Below are 27,295 nucleotides of genomic sequence, written 5' to 3' on the forward strand. Positions count from 1 at the left end.
TGTTGGACTGCTAACCAGAAGGTCAGCAGATGGAATCCACCTGCCACTCTTCAGAAGAAAGAGGATGCTTTCTGCTCCTCTAACAATTTACAGCCTGAGGAACCGATCACAAGGATCTACAGATAGCCCTCTCTCATAGGGACGGGCAACAGAAAAGTGGGTGAAGGGAAACATTGGTCAGGGTAAAACATGAAAAAATAAAAATTTTGAAAAGATCAAAGGTTCTTTAAGGAGGGAGAGTGGGGAAGGGAGGGGGGAAAAATAAAGAGCTGATACCAACGGCTCAAGTAGAAAGAAAATGTTTTGAAAATGGCAATAAATGTACAAATGTGCTTGACACAATGGATGGATGTGTGGATTGTGATAAGAGCTGTAAGAGCCCCCAATAAAATGATTTAAACAACAGAATAGCTGTAAGAGCCCCGAATAAAATGATTACAAAAAAAAAAATTTACAGCCCAAGAAACCCTCTGAGCTGTAAGATCACTATGAATCAGAATTAAATGAATGGCGTGAGTTTGGTGGTTGGTTTTGTCTGCAATAGGTGCTTCAAAACCATTTTGTGAACTCTCGGCTTTTGCCACTACTCAGCTGCAGCTGACGGCTGCCAGGAAGAACCATCAGCCCAGGATTGCCAGATCTTCTGACTTCTCTAAGAAGCCTATTTCAGAAACATCTCTATTTTTATGGCAGTACTCCCATTTTTAAATGCTGACAATGGCTGGATTGGGCCTGTGAGCTGCCTGTTTGTAACCTCTGCTCCGTAGCTTCTGAATGCCAACCTAATAAATAAGTGCTGGTATTTCTTAGCTACCCATTCTGAAACTTATAAAGGTATGTTCCTTGCCTACTTATATTCCCACACATACATTCTTTTATCCATGCTTCCTGCGGGCACACCCTGGTCTGTCTCACTGTCTCACAGCTCTGTCTTTGGCCACATTTTGATAATGCACTGGGAAGAGCACATTAACCAGCATATGAAATTCCCAAAGTCAAAACTGGTATTTTTTGTGTGTGATAAAGATTAGCCACATACTTGGATAAACTCGATTTCTTCTTGAGACACGGGTTTCCGTCTGTATTTCTGAGGTAATGTTTTGATTATTTCTGCAGTGTCTGGTGGGCCCTGCTGCATCAACGAATCTGGTGCTTTACTTCCCATAGAGTGCTGTGACATTACAGAAGAGGGCGGTGGTATGCCTGATGATCTCAAAGCTTCCGGTACTGAAATTCAAGAACAATATACTCAGAGAAATTTTTTTAGTATCTTAAAACACTATTTTATTACTACAGAATAGTAAATAAGTGCTGAAATTACAAGAGGTAAATATTATAAAGGCGTTCTGGTGGCATAGTGAGTTATTCATGGGAGAGGTTGGCACAAGGTCTGCAACTGAAATCTACCAGCTGCTACTACTTGGGAGAAGAGGTTTTTGGGTCCTGTAAAGATTTAGAGCCTTAGAAACCCAAAGGGGCAGTTCTACTTTGTCCTATAATTTCACTATGAATCAGAACTAACTCGACGGCAGTGAGTTTAGTTTTGTTTCTGGTTATTGTAGAGTAATGAGTCCTGGTCACACAGTAGTTAGGCATTCGATTGAAAGGTCAGTGGTTCAAGTCCACCTATGGCTTTACGGGAGAAAGATGTGGCAGCAGTCTGCTTCCACAGAGAATTATAGCCTTGGAAACTTATGGGACAGTTCTAGTGTGTTCCATAAGGTCACGACAATTAGGAGTCAACTTGATGTCAACAGGTTTGTTCGTTTTTTTGTATTATAATTGGGTGGCTTTAAAATGGTTTATTAACATAAAAATAATAAATAAATAATTGGGTGGCTAAACATAATTTCATTAAATGTTCACTGTAAAACAAAGTAGTTTTTAGTTAGTGAATTACCAAATTGCACAAATCTGTAGAATAATATAATTTCTATTTAGTGGGATACTAACCATGGGTGACCTACCTGTTTCTGTCTATAGACAGACCATAGGAATTTACAGGTAATAACTTACCATGGAAAATAAGGAAAATGATAAATGTGGGTGAAAACACACTTTTCTCAATACCTTAGTACTTGCTTATTGCCCATAACTTAGTTCTTCAATAGTGGTTACAATAACTTAACAGTATCCCAATAAAATTTGTCAAAACTCCCCTCATATTAAAGCTCAAGCATCTTATAACAAAGAGAGCCACAGAGAAACTGGTAAACAGGAGGGGTGAGAAAAAAAGAGAATCTTCATCCATTAATTCATAATCTTTATAATCAATAAATGCTAAGGACTAATCAATTCAATAGCAAAAATTAATGTTTGAAACAATAGTGACAGAAGAAAAGAAGTTTGGGTGGTAAGAAAATATTCTTGGAAAAACAAAACAAAACTCACTGCCATCTAGTCAACTTTGATTCAAAGGGGCCCTATGAAATCTAGAAACAGGTCTAATTCCTCATGACCTCTGCACACGGAAGCACAGGAGACTCTTCTACAGAGGAGATGGGAAGAAGGCAGAGCAAGAGCTCCTGTTATAGACGGAACTGTTTCCTCCCCCAATCCTAACACTCTACCTGTGGATTTGATCCCATTTGGGAAAAGGTTTTTGGTTTTTTCAAATGTTAAGGAGGCCATATCAGTACAGGGTGTGTTTTAAACCAATCACTTTTGTGAACCAGAAGAGCTGACTAAGCACAGATGAAAAAGCTAATAAAGATATCCGAGAAACACCTAGAATAACAGAGAAGCCGAGCCAAGGATTCCTCCCACTCCCCCACTAAGTAAAAAGAAAGCCTTGTTCTAGAGCCCCAAACTCAAACTCACTGCCATCAAGTCAATGTCGGCTCACAGTAACGCTACAGGACAGGGTAGAACTGCCCCTGTGAGTTTCTGAGACTGTTTACTGTTTACAGGAGTAGAAAACCCCATCTTCACGTGAAGCTGCTGGGGTTTCAAACTGCCAACCTTATGGAACAGACACCTGCTAAGTCATTAGGTGCCTTGGTGGCGTAGTGGTTATGCATTGGGCTGCAATCTCCATGGTCCATAGTTTGAAAGTACTAGCCGGAGGCTCTGCTGGAGAACGAATGAGGCTTTCTACTCCTGTAATCAGTCTGGGAAACTCACAGGGGCAGTTCTACCCTGCCCTATGGGCTGTGAGTTGCTGTGAGTCGGCACTGAGCCAATGGCAGTGAGGTAGGTTTGGGTTTGGTTGAGTCGCTACCTTTTCAAAAGGTAGGTAATGCAAAGTTCAGTTCTACTGGCATGCCACCCAAGGTACCATTTTGATTTTAACATGAGAAATATTGCTCATAGTAAACAAAGAAATGCTTATAGTAAAATTTTAAAAATGTGTACGTGTAAATATGCACCAACACATAAGAAAAATCTAAATAAAGAACAACTTACCATTGAGTTTAGGGTTGTCAGTTCTATCAGGGAATCTTATTAGTGGTGTATGTGGCTTGACTACCTAAAGAAAAAATAAAATGCATTAAAAAAAGGAAAAAGATGAAACACTGAAGTCACCTCCTGGTACTAAATGTAAAAGGAATGATCTACAGAACCTTATATATCTTTGATAAAATGAAATACTTTACTTCTTAACAATCAATTTTCTTCTTCCCAACCTGGAATGGAAGGCAGCACAGAAGGACAACCTGAGAGGGAAAGGAAGGATGCTGTAGAAGTCGAAACCAAACCAATGCCCCTGAGTGGATTCTGACCCAGGACAACTCAGATGTTCAAGCAGAAGGGCACCATAAGGTTTTCTCGATTGTAATCATTTTTTTTTTTAAATCATTTTATTGGGGGCTCGTACAACTCTTATCACAATCCATACATCCATCGTGTCAAGCACATTTGTACATGTGCTGCCATCATCATTAAAAAAAAAAAAAGTTCTTTCTACTTGAGCCCTTGGTATCAGCTCATTTCCCCCCTCCCTCATGAACCCTTGATAATTTATCAATTATTATTTTTCATATCTTACACTGATGTCTCCCTTCACTCACTTTACTGTTGTCCATCGCCCTGGGAGGGGGTTAGAGGCGGATCATTGTGATCGGTTCCTCCTTTCTCCCCCCACCTTTCTCTTCCCCTCCTGGTATGGCTATTCTCAGTATTGGTCCTGAGGGGTTTATCTTCCTGGATTCCCTGTTTCCAGGCCTTATATGTACCCATGTACATGATCTGGTCTAGCCAGATGTGTCAGGTAGAACTGGGATCAGGATAGTGGGGGTGGGTGGGTAGGAAGCATTTCAGAACTAGAAGAAAATTGTATGTTTCATGGGTGCTACACTGTACCCTGACTGGCTTGTCTCCTCCATGAGACCCTTCAGTAAGGTGTCCAGTTGCCTACAGATGGGCTTTGGGTCTCCACTCCATACTCCCCTCATTCACAATGATTTTTTGTTCTGGGTCTTTGATGACTGATACCTGATCCTATCAACACCTCATGATCACACAGGCTGGTGTGCTTCTTCCATGTGGGCTTTGTTGCTTCTCAGCTCGAGGGGCGCTTGTTTATCTTCAAGTCTTTAAGACCCCAGATGCTTTATCTTTTAATAGCTGGGCACCATCAGCTTTCTTCACACATTTGCTTATGCATCTGCTTTGTCTTCAGTGATTGTGAATGCCAGGTTAATAGAACAAAGTGTTCTTGTATTGAAGGAGTACTTGAGTAGAGGCCCAATGTCCTTCTGCTACCTTAACACTAAACCTATAAATATACGCATATAGATCTATTTCCCCATCCTCATATATAAATATATTTACATATATACATGCCTGTATTTAGACCTCGATAAATGCCCTTTGCCTCCTAGTTCATTGCTCTATTTCCTCTTGTCCCACTATCATGTTCAGCCTTCATTTGGGTTTCAGTAATTTTTCTTGGTTACATTGCCCTTGATCAAGCTCTACCAGGCCTCCTACAGCCTCCTTGCCATCGATTTTAGATCACTCGTTCTTCCCTTGTTCCTGGGTTTGTTAACACCTAGTTCCTTTCCCCCCCTCCCCCTCACCATGTCCCCCTCACAGAACAGGTGGTACCATTGTTTTCTCCTCTGGATTGTTTATCCCACCTATCTTATCTAGATAGACATGCAGAGGCAAAAATATGCACAAAACCAAGACAGAGCCAAACAAAGCAACAAAAGAAAACAATAACAGAAAAAATTAATGACAAAAAAGAGAAAAGCCTATAAATAGCTCAAGGTTTGTTTCTTGACCTTTAGGAGTGTTTTCCCAGTTTGATGGGGTGTCACACCCTGGCCCCACAGTCTAATTTTGGTATTCCCTGGGGACTTCATTGCTCTGCTCCCCTTGCTGTTCTGTTGCATGCCCTTAGTGTTTCACCTCTGTGTGGTGGGGTCAGATTGGGCACCATTCCCACTCTGCCTCCAGTGTTGTCCTCCATGGCGCTGTCAGTGAGAGACGTCCTGTCTCGTGGTGGGGCCAGACCTATGAATCTCCCTGTGCATTGGCTGCTCTGAGCAGGAATACCATCCCTAGGGTTTGGTGGGTCAGGATGTGCTCCACTCTCTCCCTCCCCCTTCGTTTGCTCCTGTGTGCTCTGATCCCACAAGTCTCTCTCCCTGTGCTGTCCTCTGAAGTGAATTCTTCTGAGGGGAGGTGAGTCTGTCCATGTAGTTGGGACTGGGGCTCGTTTGTAATCTTAACAGAAGCAGATCATAAAGTCTTCTGTGGTGCCTTCTGAATGGGTTTGACCTTCCAACCTTTAGATTAGTGCTCAAGGACAAATCTTAGGGTAGAACTGCCCCATAAGGTTTCCAACATTGGAAGCAGAGTGTCACATCACTCACTCTTGAAGTGGTTGGTAGGTTTGAACTGCTGACCTTTCTGTTAGCAGCCAGCAGCTTGGCCACTCCACCACCTGTGCTCCTTAATAAATGCTATTAAAACCCAAGCTCTCTGTAATTGAGATGATTACAACTCACAGGCCTGAAAGTGGGTTTCCCAGACTTTAAGGCTTTATAAGCACAGAGAACTCATCTCCCTCCCCTGGAGCAACTCAAGAATTTGAACCACCAGCCTTGGGGTTATCAGTCCAATGCTTATCCCACAGTACCACCAGGGCTTCTTTAATAATGCCAGAGAGATTACTTTTATAAAAATATTATTTATTTCAATAGTATTTGAAAAACATACTATTTGGACTGGACTAATGGTTTCTTGGGATATGGTAGGGGAGGTTTGGGGAGCTAATAACAAGAAGTATAAGAAAGAAGAAAATGTTCTAAAATTGTGCGGTAATGACTACACAACTCTTCTTGATATGATTGAACTACTGAATTGTATGATATGTGGATTATGTTCCAGTAAAGCTTTAGAAAAAAAATAGTACTTGGTTTAAGAGATTCCTAGCATTGTGGATTCAAGGGATTTCATAATGATGGATCCATTTATGGTTCTTGATATTATTACATGAGTCCTGGTAGTGCTATATAGGAGCCCCGGAAGCACAGTGGGTTATGCATTGGGCTGCTAACCACAAAATCAAAGGTCCAAACCCACCAGATGTTCTACAGCAGAAGATGAGGGTATGTGCTCCCATAAAGATTTACAGCCCAGGTGGCCCTGTGCAGGATTGCTGAGTTGGAATGGACTTGATGACAGTGTGTCTGGTTATGTATAACAGTATTACCGAGGTTCAACTCAATGCCATCCAGTCAATGCTGACTCACAGCAATCCCCTATGGGTTTCCGAAACTAACTGCTTACGGGAGTAGAAAGCCCAGTCTTTCTCCTGAGGAGCTGCTGGTGGCTTCAAACTGTCAACCATGCCCACCGCAGGATAACATGACTCCTGTGATTACAATGGGAGAGACTTAAATGGACCCATCAGTGTGACATCCCGAGCACACAATACAATTTCACACATCAGTGCGAAATCCCCTGAACACACAATCTAACAGTGAACAAATTTTAATTAATTTACAAAATGTGGTGTGACTAAAGAACCTGTGGTGTGTTTATACGTTTGAAATGGACACAGAAGTAAATCAACTTGTTGGGGCTGACCTGAAAATGCACCACTATGATTTAACTGTGGTGAGGAAATGGTGGGATGGTTGTCTCCCTCAGCAAGATGGTATGCTCAAGACTCCCAGGCTAAACCATCAAAGGAGCGCTCTTCCAGAATAACTGCTGTTTCTCTCCTATAGCCAAGCTCTCTGAAGGACTGTTCTGTCCTAGCTGGCCCTCTTGTTACATTTTCAACAGCTTTCAGGGTCAGTTCAGTCTCACTTGGCACTCACCAGCCCCATCTCGAGCTGACCTCTCCCTGCTTCTTTCTCCATCCTCACTTCCCACTACTCCCACACGCCTTTTTACTCCTCATATTCTCAAGTACTTTTCACTTCCCAAATGTATCATGCCATTCCCATTTTATTTGCAGTGTGCGCCCTCTGCCAGGAATCTGCCCTCCACCCTACCTCCCATTCACCTGAATGCTTATTCTTTTAAACACAGCTCAAATGTCATTTCTAAGACGTTTTCCTTGATTACAAAATCTAGTGGAAAAGGGCTCCTGGGTAAAACATTCAAAATTCTGGAGGATTTGGAAGTTGTGGCCTTTATACTAAAGGTCAGAGTAGCTAGATATAAGATGTGTTTCAGTTTTTCTTTCCTTCGATAGCATAAACATGTTATTCATGTGTTTGTTTTATGAAGCAGTATTGTTGAAAATGCTGAGGACTCTCTTTCCCATTTGTGAGCTTCGTCTTGCTGCCTAGAGCACCACAGAATTCCCCCCACTTTTAAATTTAATGATTTTCAGGTGGTCTTCATCTATCAGAAAGAATGTCTGAGGTCTTAAAGGCTTGAATTAAAATAAGCAGTTATCTGAGTGAGATGTCAGCTAATTCCAAACAGAAGGAACACACCAGCCATGGACTTTAAATGATAAAATCCAAAATTAGAGGGGCAAATTGTATTAGAGCTTAAATTCTGAGCACCTGGTTTGCAGTAGGCTATGGATGGCAATAGAAGCCCTAGTATTTATTACCAGTAGTTACTAATTAAGCTGCAGCCCTCAAAGTCTGAAGTTCAAAAACACCAGCCTCTCTGAGGGAGATAGATAGGACTTTTTTATACTCCCCTAAACAGTCTTGGAAACTCAAGAGTGGCAGTTCTGCTCAGTGGTATCTTCTCAATGGCAGTGTTTGGTTTGGGTTTGAGTTAGATGACAGTGAAAGTCATTTCTATTTGCAGAGTTCTCAAGCAGAGAAGCATCCATTGACCAGGGATGTGAATTAGTTTTGCTCTCAGACAGAGTGCATTGAAAAGTAGATCACTGCAGATACAGTTAGGTTAAAAATTAACATCAGGTTTTCCCTTTTGACCCACTTTCCCCAATACACGGTTTAGGTTCACATCTTCAATCAAAAAATGATTTACTGAATTACAAGTTTTAGAATCTGTTAAATTGTTTCTTTCTTTTGTAGAGACTACTTCTTATACAAAGGAGCCTGGTAGCATGGCAGTTACGAGCTCTGATGGGAACTGAAAGGTCGTCAGCTTAATCCCACTTGCTGTTCTGCAGAAAAAGATGCAACAGTCACTAGCCATAAAGATTACAGCCTTGGAAAATCTAGACCCAGTGGTTCTCAACATTCCTAATGCTGAGACCCTTTAAAACAGCTCCTCATGTTGCGGTGACCCTACAACCATAAAATTACTTCCATTGCTACTTCATAACTGTAATTTTGCTGTTATGAATCAGGCAAACCCTGTGAAAGGGTCGTTCAACCCCCAAAGGGGTAGTGACCCACAGGTTGAGAACCACTGGTCTAGACTCTAGAGGCAATGAGGCTTATAAGGTTGTTATGGTCAGCAAACAGAAGTTGAATCGTCTTGCCTTTCATCTACTTCAATTATTTTCCCTGAATCTTTTTAATCTCTTTTTTCATTACTGTGATTTTTGTCTTCATTTTCCTTTTTATCCAAAATTTTATCATGATTTCCATGGTGCTTATTTACTGTTCTCGGGAGAAAGACAAGGGTTTCCACTCTCGTAAAGTTATAGTCTCAGAAACTCACAGGGGCAGTTGTATCCTGCCTAGAGGGTCACTGTGAGTCAGAATTGATTGGATGGCAGTCAGTTTGGTTTTTTTTTTTTAACTGTTCTATGTTTCTTCTAGTTTACTGTTCACTTATGAATCTTCTCTCTTTTTTTTACTGAGCTCAACACTACTGCTAAGTGCCACTGAGTACAACAGAAAGACAAGCCATCCAGTCCTGCACCATCTTCACAATTGTTGCCATGTTTCAATTCTTTATTGCAGCCACTGTGTTGATCTGTTTTACTGAGAGTCTTCCACTTTTTTGCTGACCCTCTACCAAGTATGACATCCTCCAGGGACTGGTACCCCTCAATAACATGCCCAACGTACATGAGGTGAAGGTCACCAGCCTCACTTCCTTCCAAGGGGCATTTCAGCGTGCTACTTCCAAGACAGATCTGTTTGTTTTTCTGGCAGTCCATGGCATATTCAACATTCTTGTCAACAGCATAATTCGAGTGTATCAATTCTTTGGTCTTTCTTATGTACCACCTGGATTTCGCATGCATATGAAGTGACTGAAAAATACCACAACTTGGTGCATCTTAGTGCTCAAAATAACATGTGATAATCCATCTGATAGCAGCAATGATATTCTTATTCCATATACTCCTCTGAATCCAGTGAGAATTTCTGGCCGTCCAGTTAATGTACTACTGCTACAGATTTTGAGTGCTCTTCATCAACAATTTTACTTGGGTGTGATATTAATGGTCTTATCCAATAACTTCCACATACTGTTAGATCACTTTTCTTTGGAATTAACAGTTTGGCTCTCTTCCATTCGATTGGCCAGGTCTCACAGTTTTTTTGGCTGTAGCCAAACCCACTATACCCAAACCCACCACTATTGAATCAATACCAATTCATAGAGGGTTTCCTGAGGCTGTAAATCTTTTGGGGAGCAGAAAGCCCCATCTTTTTCCAGAGGAGCAGCTAGTGGGGTTCATACTGACCTTGTGGTTTAGCAATTCAATGTCACCAGGGTATGTACCATCCCTAAAATCTTAACCTAAAACCTAACCCCAGCTACCTCTTCTTCCCTGAATTACTTCATCAATCAGCTTCATCAAGTCCTTCAATTCCTTGATTGTTGCCTTCTCTCCCAATCAGTTCCTGACTTTCCTTCTGTTCTTATCCAGCCTAGAACCTAGAGTCCTTCAACCCTTCTCTTTTCAGCATCTTTATTACTGGGCCCTTATTTTCACCTCACCTATAAATTCCAAACCCTGAATTAAGCCAAGCACTCTTGTGCTCCCCCTAAGGCTGAGATAGCCGCCACACCATATCCTAAATGGCCAGCTATCACCTTTCTGCTCTGACACCACCCCAAGCAAATCAAATGTATAGTGCTTGGCCTTCAGCAGGCATTTCATGAATACCTTGAACTTACTCTTCTAAAATGACTTGTGTAGTCCCACCAGACGTTTCCACTGAAGATTTCCCAACAGTTGGTAGAAGTCTGTTGAATCACACAACTCTTTCTTCAAGGTCTGGGCAACATGCAGACTGTAAGCTCCATTGAGGCAGCAGTAGCTATTTTGCCAGACACCGAGTATAGGCCTGGCACAGAAGTACTCAAGAAATGTTGCTAGTACTTCATGTAATCACTTAATATTAGCACACATGGCTTTGCACTGTGACTATTTGAATACAGGTCTTTGCTGCCGTTAAAAGGGTCCAGATCATTCTTATCTTGGATAAGCAGCTATGAACATTCTTATACAACTCTTTTTGTAGATGCACTCATTTCTCCTGGGTGTAAACCTAAGAGTAGAACTGCCGTTAAAAGGGTCCAGATCATTCTTATCTTGGATAAGCAGCTATGAACATTCTTATACAACTCTTTTTGTAGATGCACTCATTTCTCCTGGGTGTAAACCTAAGAGTAGAATTGGTAGGTCATAGGGCAATCTTTATTTAACTTTACTAGAATTGACAGTATTCTTAAGCGGCTATAGACCCACCAACAAAGTACAGTACTTCAAATGATTTCAAGTGTTTCATACTCTCGTCCAAGTGCCAGTACCAGTCTTAAATAATATCCCTTTTCCTCAATTCCTTTACTTCGCTAGTTGCCAGACGCTTGGAAGGATGGGGAGAACCATTCCCACGGGAGGACGCGGCCCGCGGAGCCAGCGCTACAGCCAAGCCCAAGTCCTTGAAGGGACACTGGGTTGGAGTCGGGGTTCGCTTCCCGCCCCTCTCCGCTACCTCCTTCCTTCCGATTGGCTGATCCGCGACGTCACAGACAACACCGCGCGGCGATTGGCCAGCTATTGCCGAGGCAGGCCAGCCTGTTTTCAGACTCCGAAGGGAGCTAACGAGGTACCGGCAGAGGATAGTTCAAGGACCCCGCCGCCACGCTGCGCCCACTCAGAAGAAGCCGCACTCCGCGGCGGGCTCCCGCCCTCAGCTCGGGACCCCGGCTCACAGCCCCGCCGGCTCCAAGGTCTAATGGTCACACACACCCTCGGGCGCCGCCGCCGGCCCTCCTCAGGCTTGCGGACACGCGACAGGCTTCTTCCTGCATGGCCCTTCCTGCCCCGCGCCGCTGCTTTACTCAGCACCCTCCCCGCAGCCCACGGGGCCGAAAGTCAATAGAATCGCTTTACCTGAACGACCCTGCTGGCGGACGCCATCTTGCTGCCCATCACGACCCCCTCAGTAGGGGCCGCTTCCGGCGCGCGTGAGAGCCGCAGCGAGCACTAGAGCCGCGGACAGCCGGGGGCGGGGCCCTCCCACGACGTCACGGGGAGGAGCCAGCGGGCGGCGCGACGGACTCGCCCCACCTCTCCTGCCTGGTCTCGCCCTGCCCCTGCCCGGACCCACGTCATTCACCAGTGTTTTACTTGGCTCGCGAAGTTGGGAAGTGACGAGTTGGAAAGTGAAGATTTTTGCCTTTTAGTCTTAGCAGCCGGCGAATGATCTAGGGCCATTTACAGCTAGCCAGCTTACAATTTCGGAATGGTCAAAACCTCAACCTGAGACCAAATAGTACAAGTTCTTTAAAAAGTTAGGCAAGCTCAGGAAGGGCAGTCTAGTCAGCGTAGGGCCGCCTCACCTTCGTTTCCTAGAAGCCCTGGGGAGGCCTTGTGGTTAAGAGTTAAGCTGCTAACGGAAAGGTCAGCGGTTAGAATCCACCATCATCTCTGAGGGAGAAAGATACGGCTGTCAGTTTCCAGATTTATTTTGTCCAAACATTCAAGAAGCCTTGGTGAAGCTGTTGGGTAAGCATTAGACTGCTGACCCCTGATCCGATGCTCCGCAGGAGCATGATGCGGTCCACTCCTGTGCAGAGTTGCAATCCTCTACAGGGTTGCTGTGGGTTGGAATCCACTATGTGAATAAAGTGGGCAAAAGTTTTAGTAGGGGGGTGGTTGTTCTGTGTTCTCTTGTTTTATTTAAACATAGAGTAAATATGCTTCAAAAGGAATGAAGGAGGTCCCCCTCCTGGGTTGAAGACCTCTAAAGTTTAGATAAGTAGAGAACAAAGTGGGTCCCCCTCGCCAGTGGAGACGGGAAGCTGTCTCGGGGAACGTGTCTTGATTTGAAAGGCACATTCAAGGGGATGGAGATCACAGGTCTGCGGTTGTGCAGCTAATTTATTCATTCAGTCCTGCATATTTTCTTTCAATTTTATCTTGGCTCTGGGTCAGAGTATTTCAAATTTATCTCTGAATAAATTTCTGATTTATTACAGTTCTGTGTCAGGATGCTCACTCGGTATTCACCAGGACCAGGCCTCAAGACCAACATGTTTACCAGGCCTGTTCTTTAGGGCCCATTATTCATTCCCTTATCAGGTAGAAATCCCATTCAGTCCTTGTCAGTAGTGTTGTAAGGCAGCCACCTGGAGGGCCCACATTGTCTGGTCACCATTGCCAGATTACAGAAACCAGGTGGATTCAAAAGGTTTTAAGTTTTATTTCACATGCATGGGAAAGAACCAAGGGACCCTTCCTCCAAATGCCAGACTCCGGTCCCTTTGTTCTCACAGGATATAAATACAGGCTGAGTGAAACCGTTCTTTCAGACACAAATCTTGCAATGACAGGTAAATGAAAAAAGCTGTGTGAAGAATAAACGTGGCATGAAACTTTATAGCTTGCATATCCAAGTTTCTGTAACGTTCACCAAATGACTGGGTGGGACTATGCCAGTGGGGTTTGTGACGCTAATAGAGGGGGGCTGATCCACTTTCATTACCACCCCTCTGGCTACAAGTCATCTTTGAAGCACTGGGGAGACGTCCCTGAGAATCTTGGAAGGGCACATTCCAGTGGCTGAAGGCGCTGAGTCAGCCTGTGGCACAGAGGTTCTGAGTAGCACCTAGTCTATGGGATACCATCTCCTCATCTGACTTGTGGCACTATGGGACAAAAAGACACTGGGCCACCTCCCTGGGCCAGGAGAGGCAAAGGCCAAGAAAGACCATGTGGCTAAGAAAGTGAGGACCAGAGACTCAGCGGGCCAATGACTGTATCCTTACTGTCGGCTGATCCTGACTTGTAGTAACCTGTTGACTTGCTTAATAAACCCTCTTAATCGTGAATATGGTCTGAGTTCTGTGTGGCCACTGCAACAAATCATCAAACCCAGCATAGATGTCGAGTTGGTGTCACAATAGGTATGGAAGGATGGAGCATGGAGGATTGTTTGACCCTTTCCTTGTGGCCAAAGGGGAGGTGAGCTACGGCCCTCCATCACTGTTTAAAACAATGTATATAATGTGTTTCTTAAGGCTGCTCTAACCAAAATACCCCGTGAGTGATCTTAACTAACAGAAATTATTTTTGGTTTAAAAGGCTAGAAACCCAAAATTCAAGGCACCAGTTCTAGGGGCAGACTGTCAGTTCGGGGTGAAGTTGTTTGTCACAACTTTTATAGCCCCAGCCTTCCTCACTTCCTTGTTCTTCACAAGGCATCCATCTTTTCCCCTTTTGCATTCCCTTCACATAGTCTCATTAACTTAACAGAGAAAACTCTATTCCCAAAAGGGAATAAATCCATAGGCATAGGAGTTGGGATTCAATACAATATTTGAGGAAGACACAATTTAATGCCTAATAGTGCTGCATTTTCAGGAAAGGGAAGGATTAAAACAATATATATTTTATTGTATCAGTATAAGCAAAGAGGATACCCAATGGCGCAAGAAATCAAATATGCCCAACCGGAAATGAAGCTGAGCGGAAGATCACGTGACTGTTCTGGCCAGTGACCCTGAACAACACCGATGCATTTATGCTAAGATAAAGCCATGACCTTTCTCTCTCCAGAGTGCCACAAGAGTTTCCTAACCTGCAGAGGACGTTGCACAAATGAAAAACAAAACTTTCTTGTGCTAAACTGAGATTGCTGGGGTCATTTGTTGAAGCGACTGTGATCAGGGTTGTAAGTGGAAAGCTGTCACACAAAAGCCTTGACTGTGTGTGGCTTGGTGGTGAATCTACAGCCAGAAGGTGCCAAATCAAAGAACTCTTTGTTGGGCCTAAATATTTTGAAAGGTTTCTCCTATGCTTTCCTTTACGTGTATAGTTTTACACTCCATGTCTAAGTCCATGATCATTGTGAGTTAATTTTTATATCCAGTGTGATGGATGCCTGGATGGAGGTTCTTTTTGTTCATTTAAGGATCCCACTGGCTCCGCGCTCCACTGAACTGCTTGTGTACCTGTGTCAAAAACCAGGGGCTTCACCAAAATGGAAAACCTTTCTCCTTCAACATGTAAAGAACCCTTCTGCTTCAATTAAAAAACACAAAGTAACGAAGATGGGGGACAGGGTCTGGATGGACATTCCTCCAAGGAATATATACAAACAATCAGTAAGTACATCATTTGTCATCAGGGAAATGCAAATCAGAAGTCGGGGATTTAAAAAAAAAGTAGTGGATGCTGAATAAGAAATACCACTTGTTAAAGTCTCCCATCCTCCCACCAGAAATGACCACGTGTTCATCCTTTGGCCATGCTTGTCTAGCATATTTGCTAGACAGACAAATGTACAGGAGTATTCCAAACAAGACTCAAGGCCGCCAGAAATAGTGCAGAAAACAGCGTGGCTCTTCATGGAAGCTGGTCCAGCGCGTCTTTTAGCAGTCTGCCAACTCAAAGGTTTTCAGATTCCTTCTATACTTTGTCATTACTCTAATTACCCTTAAAACAATAGATGCAAAAAAATAATAACAGATGCCATGTTGTCATGAGAATTAAAAAAAAATTTTTTTATACAGTACAGAACAGTTCCCAAACCACTAACAATACATTTTCACTTGAAATCTACTTAGATGGTATTTTTAAAATGCTAAAGTAGGAAGTCTTATTAGATCATGGTGAGATTCTTTTCAAGATTCAGAACAATTTCCTTTAAGGCAGGAATCTCTGCCCAGTTGACTTTACTCCCCAAAATGAGGTTCTGTAATTAAAAAGAAATAAAAATTAAGATATAGGTACTTAAAAAAAATTACACAATTTTAGAAACATCGTTTCCTGACTTTCAATTTATGGTGAGTGAAGAATCAGGGCAGAGTTGTGTGCAGGGTCACTATGACTCAGAACCAACTGGACCACACCTAACAGCAGCACAGCCAGGTATTATAACTGCTATCAATAAGTTGTACACTTGTGAAAAGCTGAACTGGCAAAATGTGGTGTGACATATATTTATCACCCAGTGAAGACTAAATAAGAGTAGCCATTGAGCCTGCTTAATATAACTAAACAGCTCATGGGACTTAGTTCCATGGGATACTGAAAACCCAAACTCCCTGTCATCGAGGTAATCCTAATTCAAAAATCCTTGTGAGTCCATGGGAGAGCACTGTTAACTGGCCTATTAAGTGTTTAATGTTTCTAGTTTATTGTGCAATGCCTCTCTAGGCTTATAAGCAACCATCTAAGACATAATAATTGGTCTCTAGTTGCCTGAAAACCAAAACCCAAACTCACTGCCATTGAGTCAATGCTCGCTCATATTGAGCCAGTGTAGGTTTACGAGACTATTAACTGTTCTCGGGAGTAAAAAGCCCAGTTTTTCTCTGTTGGAGCTGCTGGTGGTTTCGAACTGTTGACCATGCAGATCACAGCCCACCAGGGAGCAACAAAGGAAGAAGAAAAATCAGGTACGGGAGGAAGAAATGCAATTTGTGACTAAATGCCTCCTTTGTCAGGAGAGCAGAAGAACTGAATGGTGTTGGCTACATTACTGCACATTCTCATCAGACCTTCTCTGGGAGGATCCTGGCCACAAGGGGAAAATGTAGAACAGAATGTCAAATTCTTATGATGGACTCCAGATTTTCTGGAACCATGGAGGCTAGACGAACCAGTAAAACTAGAATCCTGAGATAATTTTCAAACTTCAAACCAAAATTATTTATCTCATAGCATTATCTTAAAATGAACACTAGCTTAGCTGGATAATAAAGAATGCTTGCTTTGAGCATTAGCCCTTTCAAAATCTATCTTTGTGAGATCAAACTGACAACAGCCTTGAAAGATAAGATAGGAACCCCCCCGCCCCACAGTGAGTTAATGTTAGTGGAGAAGAATAACTCAGAGGAGGGTGAGAATACTTGCACAACTAAAAGAATGTAATCGACGTCACCAAGTTGTCTTTGTAGACACTGTTGAATTGATGAATATTTTGTTATGTATATTCACAACAAAATAAAATTTAAAAAAAATCGTAATGCCAGGGAATATTTTAATGTTTACATTAATCATGCTTTATCAGTGACTACAGTTTTTACTTGTGAAAAGTATTTGCAGTGCTACTCTAAATTAGAAGAAAAAACAGTGCTACTCTAAATTAGAAGTAATAGGTTAGAGTTAAATTTACATTTCCCTGGTAGAAAGCAGTCACTTTAACTTAAATAATATTCCCTGTTTTAAGGGGTAAAAGAGGAGCTGATACCACAGGCCTCTCAAAGACCTACAAAATAAAGTCAAGACTATTTTTGTGTTATATGAGAAAAGAATCGTTATGATACTATCTAATGAAAATTCAGGTTTTTATTATTTTAAATACTAAGATGCATTGCTACTGAACTACTTATTCAATACTGTTTAAAAAAAGATTTTAAAATATAAGGATTAAGTTGTTACACATAAAATACTATAACTTTGGCCTATACAAAAACACTCTTACTTATTCTCTCATTAATAAATGAAAGGGTTAGAGTAGATTCTGACTCACAGGGACCTTACAAGAACAGAGCACAGCTGCCCCTTTGGGTTTTCAAGACTGTAACTCCTTAAAGGAGCACAAAGCCTCACCTTTCTCCATAAAAGTGGCAGGTTGGTTTCAATGGCTGAACTTGTGGTTAGCAGTGCAACACAACTTACTACACCACCAGGGCTCTTAATGAAGGACTAGTATATGAGAATCCAATCCAAGTACAAAGGCAGGTATAAGTAAGCATGTGAATGAGTCCTGGTGGCGGAGGGGTGACAAACTGGGCTGTTAACTGCAGTCAGCAGTTCAAAATCACTAGCCGCTCGGTGGGAGGGAGGGAGGGTCACTAGTGTAAAAGTGAGTCTTGGAAACCCACTGGAGCAGTTCTACCCTGTCTCACAGGGTTACTCACTAGGAGTCATAATTGACCGGATGGGATGGCAAGGAGTTTGGTTTTCTGGTTTGGAACTCATAATGGTTAATCTTAGGAACAAAGTTTCTAGAGTCAAAGCCAAGTTCTAGTTAACAAAGCGATGACTTCGTTATATCAAAATAAGCATTAACTTACAGAATATGAATAAAAATGCAAAATAATAGAAGCCTCCAAGCAGCACGAGGGATCGTGTGCTAAAGAAAAGTAAAAAATGAATCAATAGCACTGAATTAGGCATGTCGAAATTATTAAATTGGAAAAGGTTTTGTTGTATATATTTTTGCCACAATTAAAAAATATTATTACACAAATAGCAATGAGTACAAGGAAGAAAATGTTCTAAAATTGATTTTGGTAATGACTGTACAACTCTTCTTGATATGACTGAGCTATTGAATTGCATGGTATATGGATGAAGTGCTAATGAAACTGTAAAAAAAAAAAGAAAGAAAAAAAATTCCTGGGGGACGGATAACAGAAAAGTGGGTGAAGGTAGATGTCAGACAGTATAAGATATGACAAAATAATAATTTATAAATTATCAAGGGTTCATGAAGGAGGGGGGAGCAGGGAGGAAGGGGGAAAATGAGGAGCTGATGCCAGGGGTTTATGTGGAGAGCAAATGTTTTGAGAATGATGAGGGTATCGAATGTACAAATGTGCTTTACACCATTAATGTATGTATGGATTGTAATAAGAGTTGTATGAGCCCCCAATAAAATGATAAAAAAAGAGAGAAAACTTGTTTAAAAAAACAACAAAAACTGATACATGTTAAAACATTAAAAAAAAATTTCACTAACACACACAAAAAAAGAAAAGCAAAACGATTAAGATTCAGGAAAAAAAAGTCTTATGATAAGATAGGAAACCTCATATTTTATAAGTCAGCTTTAAATATAGTAGATAGTATTTAACTCTTTATCTTACTTAATTGGAAATGTAGCAATTTAAATATTTCATCTCAACCATTCCGGACATTCCATTCCATTACTTTTTACAACTTAAAAAGTAACGATAAACCTCCATAATACTTGGAACTGTAAAACTGACATAAAAGCAACTGCCAACTTTTATTGAGAATTACTTGAATCAGACATCAAACAGATTTATCTAGATTAGTCACAACACCACTCTTTATAAAAAAGAACAGGATAAGATAGTTAGAAAATGTGACATAATATGCTCAAAAGCAGTCGCTTGTAAACAGCCAGCATCTTAATTGCTACCACTCACCCCAAGCCCACCTCCTTTCCCCAAACACACTCAACATTTGAGTCTGGAGCTCTCCACCATTCTACCGTGCTGCTTCCAGAGAGGCTGACGTCATTCTATTTAGAAGTATTGAATATCTACAATAGTGTGGAAGGCCTTAAACATCTAATAAACATGAATTCTAGATACATGGAACCAGATTTATAGATGGCACTGAATTATTTTATCATGACCTAAATATAAGAATATTCATAATGAAAAGTAAATCAACATGACACGATTGGTGATTTTTCAAGTGTTTGTTTCTTTGAACATTAACTATCTCCTCAATTTTCAGGCTTGACTATTACCTGAAACACATGCTGAACAACTGTAGTAATTTGTATCTCCTTCTGGAGGCTTTGTCGTACGTCCTTTAACATGCCCGAGTTTTCCATACTCTCCAAAATATTTTTCTGTTTGTTTCTTTCAGTTTGCATTTCTAAAAGCTTACTTGCTGAAGCTTGCTTTAATTCTGTTAGGTAGAAAAATTATTTACAAAAATATACACTATATACAACATAACTCTACATGCAAAGAATATGAAAAACCTTATCAGGGCATTTCCTGGTTTTTTAGGAGAAAGGTTTTAATGAATAGCATTTTAAGTTGGAATTCTACTCTGATCTGACAATGACAATGCCAGCGGAAAATTCCAACTTGCTACTTTCATAGGCAGTCCCTGGAAAATAATGAGCTCTGTTCCCAAGTCTGCCTTTAGGTTGAATTTGTACATTGATTGGAAATTAGAAATGGGCTTGTATCTAACAGGCAAATGTTTGTTGTACTATATAGTATACCTTTCTACCCATAAAAAATATTAAAGATACGCCTGCAGAAACACTAAAACACCTTTAACATAATAGTACTCATAATACAGTAATGTTTCGATGCACTTTGCAAAGCGCACAGTTGTCATTGGGAGACATTGTATGGACTTCAAAATTTTAATTTAATAGGCTTCACAAGGGTTGGCTATATAACTATGGATTGTACCTATGTCGGATGTTATTCAGGGATTGCTTGTACTTAAAAACACCCTTTGTGAAATGTTCAAGGTGCTTACGAATAACAAATATACTGATGACATGTGTGAGGTATTTATAAGTGACAATGATGCCAACAGTGGTAGAAGGGTTATTCTGAGATGTCAACATACATACATCTATGTATATGTATGTATATAAATAGAGAAAAGGAAACATTTTTCCTCCTTTAATTATAAAATAACACCTGGCAAGGTAAGAGAAAATGTCCTTCTCTAGGACTACACACCATTGATGGCTTTTTAATATATCCCAGAATGGTCTAATAATTATACAAATCTAAAATGCAAATGAGTGTAATTCTATAATGTTAATGGGTGTGTCCAAATGAGTTTGAAATGTAATGGGAAAAACTGAGCATCAAGAGTGAGTATATCTTTTTTTTTTAAACAAAATAAGAAAAACCAAGAGATTATATCAGATAAGAAAAGGTGACTGGATCAGATGGTTGAGATTGTTCACTAAAGGGCAAGTCAGTGTATTATTTTACAAATTAATAAATCCTACTTATACTGTTAAAAATATAATATAAACTAAAGCCAATTTTATTTTAGGGGCAATATGCACTAAAGGCTGATTATATCTTGCTGGTAAAATAAAAAATAAACCAACCCAACTTTTCTTTATGTATTTTTTTCCCCAACTTTTCTTATATATACACTTTTACTTCCGCATGTCCTAGAGAGAACATGGATTATTTCTGAAGTAAATATTTCAATAATTACCACACAAAACGTCATCTTATGTTCTTGATAAACTAAGTAAGAAATCTGCGCAATCACAAGTGCCATATATTCTTGTGTATAAGCCGAGTTTTCCGGCATGTTTTTAATGCAGTTTTTGTGGTAAAATTAGGTGCCTCGGCTGATGTTCAGGTCGGCTTATATTCAAATATATACGGTATCCACTGTGTGTGTCCATATTCATTTATATAGGCAGGGAAAAGGGTGAAAGGGAGAATAGAAGGAGGAATGACTTGCATATTACACTTTAAAAACAATTGAGTTATAAGAACACATCATACAATCCAATAGTTCGATCATATCAAGAAGGGTTATATAATCATCATCACAATCAATTCTGGCACCTTTTCCCCTTCTTTTACCCTCTGGTGTTGATCATCTGACACTTTTTGGGGTTACTTAATTTTTACGCCCACCAGGGACAATAATTTTACTGTTTAAAATTGTTAACAAACAAAAACAAAAGATGCCTTTCATCTCATATTTTTAAAATTGATAAATATTAAAATTTTATATTGAAAATTAGGACATTTCTCATTGGCTGAGCAACCTGACCTTATTAATCTCCATAGTAAGGGTTCTACATAGCATGTTCTACAATTAAAAAAAAGAGAGAAGAAAGTGTTCTACATACGTAATCTCTTTTTTCTAACAGCAAGCAGTTTTTCCTCTAAGTCCCAAGATTCCTATTATGAAAAATTTTTAAAAGCATATTATCTAAGAAGAAATCTGTAACATTTAAATGACTGTATAAGAGGGCTTCAAGAAAATCTATGGAAAAATTCCATTATCGTTCAATTCCACTTTTCCACAAGCTTTTTATAAAACCTCTCTTTGTATTTTATCTATTAGTTTATATTGTCTAAAGCACTTTAAGAATGGACTCTGTTCTACACAATAAAAGGGAGAGGACAGTGCATGAAATTCCGACCAGAAAATGAGCAACAATAAGAGCACGAGAGAAAGAAAGAAACTTAAGCACAGTAGATTCTAACCATACTGGTTTCTTTGAGCCACCCTATTTAAACCTATACAGTACAGTTATCAGCAAGACCTAGTCACTGAAATCATGAAAGCAAAACTGTCTAATGTACAAGCTTACCTGCTGTGATGCTGTTATTGATTTATTTAGCTTTAATATATGTTTCATGTTATCGATAAACAAACTGAAAAAGAAATAAAATTATGACTTAACTTTAAAAATGAGTTTACTTTTGTATTACAAGGTCTTCATTTAACAAAATCAATCTGGAAGTTTCATGAAAACTTAGTGCCTGTCCTTGCACTACAATGAGTTTCTCTTATAGCCAGCATTTTTAGTTCTTAGACTTTAATTCTATAAAAAGTGATTGATTGGGATATAGCCTGCTCTACACTTGGTTTATTTTATCTACCTTGGCAAACTTAGCAGACAAGTGGTGGGTGTGATTATTTGTAGGTAAGAATTTACTCCTGCCATTTTGTTATACTTTTTTTCTTGTGGCATCAACAGCTTTATTCTTCGATAATGTCTTTGCTGCGTGTTTTTGGTATATGAATTTTATTTGACTTTCACTTATTACTATTGTTTTGGTATTTGGTGCCTTTTTTTCTTTATTTTTGTGGACAGATTTATTAGTTTTATTTGTGACTATTCTGAAGTTTATACTTATCCTACTGTGAAACCACCTTGACTTTGTCTTTATATGGAAGTTCCGTAACTGGATTATTCATTTCTCATTTTGTTTTGAAGTTGTCGTTTACAACTTACAGTCTTCTGGTTCCCTGTAACCAGTTGGCTTCCTCATTGTATTTTGCTTTTGTGAAGTCTCTACCGGGCGTGGGATCTACAGGATGCTCTCCTATGTCTTTATCTGAGGTCACTGTATGATGTCATTGCTTTTCTCTATTGAGCCTTGGTATCAGCTACTCTTTTTTCCTCCCACCCCACCCCCACCCATGTGAACCCTTGATAATTATTTTCATAACTTACACTGACTGCTGTCTTCCTTCACCTATGGTTTCTGCTGTTTGTCCCCATAGGTGAAGGAGACAGCAGTCAGTGTAAGTTATGTGGGTGGTGGTGGTTATGTGTTGATCATTGAGATCGGTTCCCTCTTCTTTTCCTCCTCTCCCCATCTCCCCCCTACGTTCTTTGTATCGCTACTCCCATTCCTATTCCTGTATTCCATGTGTTCTGAGCTCTTATCTCTTATCTATACCTGTACACATGCTCCAGGATAGCCCGCAGTGGAAGACAGGACTGGGGGGTGAGGAGACCTCAGGGAACCAGAGGAATATTGTTTTTCATCGGTGCTATTCTGCGCCCTAGTTGATTCATCCCTTCCCTGTGACCCTTCTGTGAGCGGATGTGCCATTATCTACAGGTGGGCTTTGGGTCTCCACCTTTGTTCACTTCGATATGATAGTTTTGGATCTTCTGATGCCTGATCCCACTGACACCTCGTGATCACACAGGCTGGTGTGCTTCTTCCTTGTGGGCTTGGATGCTAAAAGCGCCATTAGTCTTTCGGGTTGTGACTAATAAGGACAAGTTGTTGTCATGCTGAGGAGCCCTTCTACAAAAGTTCCCTCACTCCTAAGTTAACAGGGGTTGGTAGTGATAGGGAATGAAAAATACTTCAGAATATTAAAGTCATTAAGCAGTTCTCCCTTACGCAGATCTAAGAATTCCCATCCACACTAAAGCCAGGGGAAAAATTCTTACCTCATCTTGGTGTCGATGTTTTCCAGGTTATTTTCAAGTAGAGCTGAAAGTTTTAACCTATGAAGAAAAAAGCTTGCATTACAAAACATGGACAACATTTATGGTAAATTAAAAAAATTTTAAACCAGAAGTGAAAGATCGATTTCCCTTTAAGCATTAAAGATAAAAGGTAAGTGGGTTTCTTAGCAGTATTGTATGGGGAATATGTAGCTAAATCACCATCATTGTAAAAAACCTAGGAAACATGAAATAAGACTGAAATGGACGGACATTGTGCTTTGTCAGGCTGAGGGCTGAGTGGAATCTGAAACCCAGCAGGGGCTTTGCTCTCTAAATCACCCGCTTTGGTTCAGGGATGGAGGGCTTGTTAGACACTATAGAGATTAACCAGCCTGAAAATATAAAAGGAATATAAGTCACACTTGGTGAGAGAGAAACTTTACAACATGCATACCTATATACCAGCTCCACAAATTACTTTTACATTCACGTTGCTAACAAATAAGAATAAAAAAGCGGTCAGAGCCTCAATAAAATGTTTAAAAGAAAAATCAATCAACTCAAAAATAGGAATTACTTCTTTGCTACCGCACAAAATTTCATTCATTAAAAGGAGGTATCATAATAGCCATGATGTCAGTTTAAAAAAGCCAGCAATATGAAATGGAAAAAGTTCATTTAGAAACACTTATAATTAGTTTAACTACTTTTCAGTGAGATATATGAAGACATTTACCTGGGAAAGCAAGTTATCCATTTTAACGTGGATTATTAATTCAAAACACAAGTCCATAGGAGAACAAGCTGTCTCAAGACCTCTGAGTCATTATGTGTCAGAACTGACTGCATGGCAGTGAGTTTGGTTTGGAACACCGGACAACATCTAACAGCAACAACAACACATTGTGCATTCAGTGCGTAACAGTTATGCATTCAACTGGGAACCAAAAGACAGGTGGTTCGAGTCCACCCAGTGGAAGAGCCTCAGAAGAGGCCTAGTGAACTCCTTCCAAAGATCACCCAAATCCAACCAAACTCACTGCCATAAATTTGATTCCTACTCATAATGAACTTACAGGGCAAAGCAGAACGACAGCTGTGGCTTTCTGAAACCGTAACTCTTCCCTCGGAGCAGCTGGTGGTTTTGAACTGCTGATCTTGAGGTTAGCAACCCAAAGTGTAACCACTAGGCAACCAGGGCTCCGTCCAAAAGATCACAGCAACTGTTTTAGTCCCATGGGGCCAATGTAAGTCAAAATTGACTCGAGGTCAATGGTGGGTTTCTGTTTTGTGTTGACTGTGTTTAAAGTTAAAATGTAGTAATTACCTGTGTAACATAAGAGTTTTCACTTCAAATGCAGTTTTTGCATCTTGAATTTCATTTTCCAGGCCTTCAATTTTACTAAGAAAGAAGCAGAAACAACAGAATTTCTGTAATAGAATTACTAATATTGTCAGAGCAAACCTTTGAAAACATCGTAAGTTGCCTCTATCTAGATAAAGTATTTTATAGGCTCCCCATAAATTTGCAGAATGTCCATTTGCAGATTTGTTAAATCTTATAAGAGGTTAACATAAAATGCTGATGTAACCACTTATGTACATGTAAGTTCTATCAAAATAAACAATCTCCCAATACATGTGTGACAAATTAGGTGGAAAAGAAAAGAAAAACTATGCTCTAAGATAGACAATACCTTAAAATCTAAAATCTTACTAAGAACTGCACACACACAAAATTGAAAAACGTAACCTACGCTTCAATTTGCTCTTCTTGCAAGATTTCCTCTGGAGTTTCTTCTTCATCTAAAATAAGAGTTTTTTGAAGTTACTGACATTTTAGAACAACGTGGTTCAAGAGAAGTATGTTAAGTTAAAAAGAAGCAAACCACATAAGTAATTTTAAATTGCTTATTTCTACAAATAAAAATAAAGAGAAATTAATTTCCACACTTTACTAAATCCAATATACCCCAAATATTGATCAATATATTTCACAAGTATTTATTTCATCTGTGTGTATTTTACACTTATAACACATCTCAACTAGGTCTAACCACCATTTCAAGTGTTCAGTAGCTAGTGGCAACTGTATTAGAACAATTTTAGGATGATAGGAAATTATAAAACCAATCATGTTGGTTAGCATTAAAGAAAAAAGATTAAAGAAAAAACTGCATATAATGGCATCCAAAATCACAAAGTACTTAAGGACACAGTTAACAAAATATGTTAATGACCTCTATACTGAACGTTACCAAGCATTGGTAAGAGAAATGACAGATCTATGTAAATGTAATGATATATACCATGAGCACTTATTGGTTCAGTATTGTTTTGGGGTTCCCCCCCACCTCCCCTAGCTTAGTATTGTTAATGGAACGTTTTTCCCATATTGATTGACTGATCTCAAAAACCCCATCACATTTTGTTTTCTACAGAGATTGGTAAGCTGACTTAAATTTCATAGAGAACTGTAAAGGACCTATAGATAAAGGGTAACAGCTGGAAATTCACAGAAGTTGCTTTCAAGACTTATTCTAAAGCTACAGTAATCAAGACAGTGTGGTACTGGCCTAAGATAGAAAAATACTTTCATGGACCTGAGAAGGGAGAGCCCAGAAGAGATCCATATACACTAACAAACTCACTGCCACGGAGTCGTTGGTCTTATAGTGACCCTACAGGGCAGGAGAAAAATGCCTTTGTGAGTTTCTGAGCACCTAACTTTTTATGGGAGTAAAAAGCCTCCTCTTTTTCCTGTGGGGTGGCTGGTGGCTTTGAACTGCTGACCTTGAATACAGTAGCCTAATGAGTAGCCACTACACCACCAGGGCTCCTTCCATACTAGGGGGCTTCAAAAAATGGTGGACAAATATAGTGACCCTATAGGAAATTAGTGAAACTGTCCCATAGGGTTTCAAGGCTGCTAACTTTTATTGATGCAGCTTAACAGATCTTTCTTTTACAGAGTGGTTGGTGGTTTCAAGCTATAAACCTTTGAGCTGGCAACCAAGTGCTCGACCATTGTGCCACAAGGACGCCAGGCCTAAGTGTTAAAGCTAAAATTATGAAATCCTAGAAAGAGCATAGGAGAAAATATGTGTGACTTGAAGGTAATTAGACATTTCTTAAATAGGTTTAAAAAAAAGACTACCATAGAAGATTTTAAAAATCAATAAATTGGGTTTCATTAAAATTAAACCCCTCTGGACAGTGTAAGGTATGACGAAATAATAATAATAATTGATGAATTATGAAGGGTTCATGAGGGAAGGGGAAGTGGGGAGGGAGGGAGAAAAATGAAGAGCTGCTCAAGTAGAAAGTAAGGGCTCAAGTAGAAAGTAAATGTTTTGAGAATGATGATGGCAACAAATGTACAAATGTGCTTGACACAGTGTATGTATGGATGGATTGTGATAAGAATTGTACGAGCGCCCCCAAAAATGATTTTTTAAAAAAATTAAACCCCTCTGTTTCTAAAGAGATTATTAAGAAAATGATGACAAGGAACAAACTAGGAGAAAATATTTTATATGTTTATCTAAAATAAAGGATTTGCACTCATTAATAAGAAAAAGGTTCAGAGGACTGCACTGAAGCTACAGCTCAGGGAGAGGGACATGTCGGATCAGAGCACATGGGAGCAAGCGAAAAGGGAAGGAGAGACAGTGTAGCACATCCTGACCCACCAAGCCCAAGGATGATATTCCTGCTCAGAGCAGCCAATGCACAGAGAAGACCATAGGGCTGGCCCCGCCACAAAACACGACTTCCCTCACTGACCCATATCGCTACAACACTGTGGGCACAGTTCGGGAATTGTGCCCAGTCTGACCCCACCACTG

At 40.2% G+C, this 27,295-nt stretch overlaps 2 protein-coding genes across 3 annotated transcripts in view; both read right to left on the reverse strand.

The window, feature by feature from the left end:
• The window catches only part of MRPS36 (mitochondrial ribosomal protein S36), a 14,952-nt gene extending 3,156 nt beyond the window's left edge, over nucleotides 1-11,796 (reverse strand). The window contains exons 1-3 of the mRNA XM_004703555.2: nucleotides 11,699-11,796; nucleotides 3,406-3,469; nucleotides 1,040-1,227 (exon numbers count right to left, since the gene is read on the reverse strand). Coding sequence (XP_004703612.1) covers nucleotides 1,040-1,227; nucleotides 3,406-3,469; nucleotides 11,699-11,737 — 291 coding nt within the window. The 5' untranslated portion in view covers nucleotides 11,738-11,796. The remainder of the gene's footprint in view (nucleotides 1-1,039; nucleotides 1,228-3,405; nucleotides 3,470-11,698) is intronic.
• A 2,329-nt stretch (nucleotides 11,797-14,125) lies between these two features.
• The window catches only part of CENPH (centromere protein H), an 18,334-nt gene continuing 5,164 nt past the window's right edge, over nucleotides 14,126-27,295 (reverse strand). Inside the window, exons 3-10 of one of the 2 annotated variants that reach the window (XM_045285141.1) lie at nucleotides 25,205-25,253; nucleotides 24,775-24,849; nucleotides 23,448-23,504; nucleotides 21,843-21,906; nucleotides 21,375-21,426; nucleotides 19,263-19,426; nucleotides 17,833-17,891; nucleotides 14,126-15,503 (exon numbers count right to left, since the gene is read on the reverse strand). In XM_045285141.1, coding sequence (XP_045141076.1) covers nucleotides 15,455-15,503; nucleotides 17,833-17,891; nucleotides 19,263-19,426; nucleotides 21,375-21,426; nucleotides 21,843-21,906; nucleotides 23,448-23,504; nucleotides 24,775-24,849; nucleotides 25,205-25,253 — 569 coding nt within the window. In that variant the 3' untranslated portion in view covers nucleotides 14,126-15,454. The remainder of the gene's footprint in view (nucleotides 15,504-17,832; nucleotides 17,892-19,262; nucleotides 19,427-21,374; nucleotides 21,427-21,842; nucleotides 21,907-23,447; nucleotides 23,505-24,774; nucleotides 24,850-25,204; nucleotides 25,254-27,295) is intronic. The other variant, XM_045285142.1, reaches the window with a different exon arrangement.

This window comes from Echinops telfairi, unplaced genomic scaffold (genome assembly GCF_000313985.2).
Source record: "Echinops telfairi isolate 266 unplaced genomic scaffold, ASM31398v2 ScPeMD7_7469;HRSCAF=8507_1, whole genome shotgun sequence".
Taxonomy (NCBI): Eukaryota; Metazoa; Chordata; class Mammalia; order Afrosoricida; family Tenrecidae; genus Echinops; species Echinops telfairi.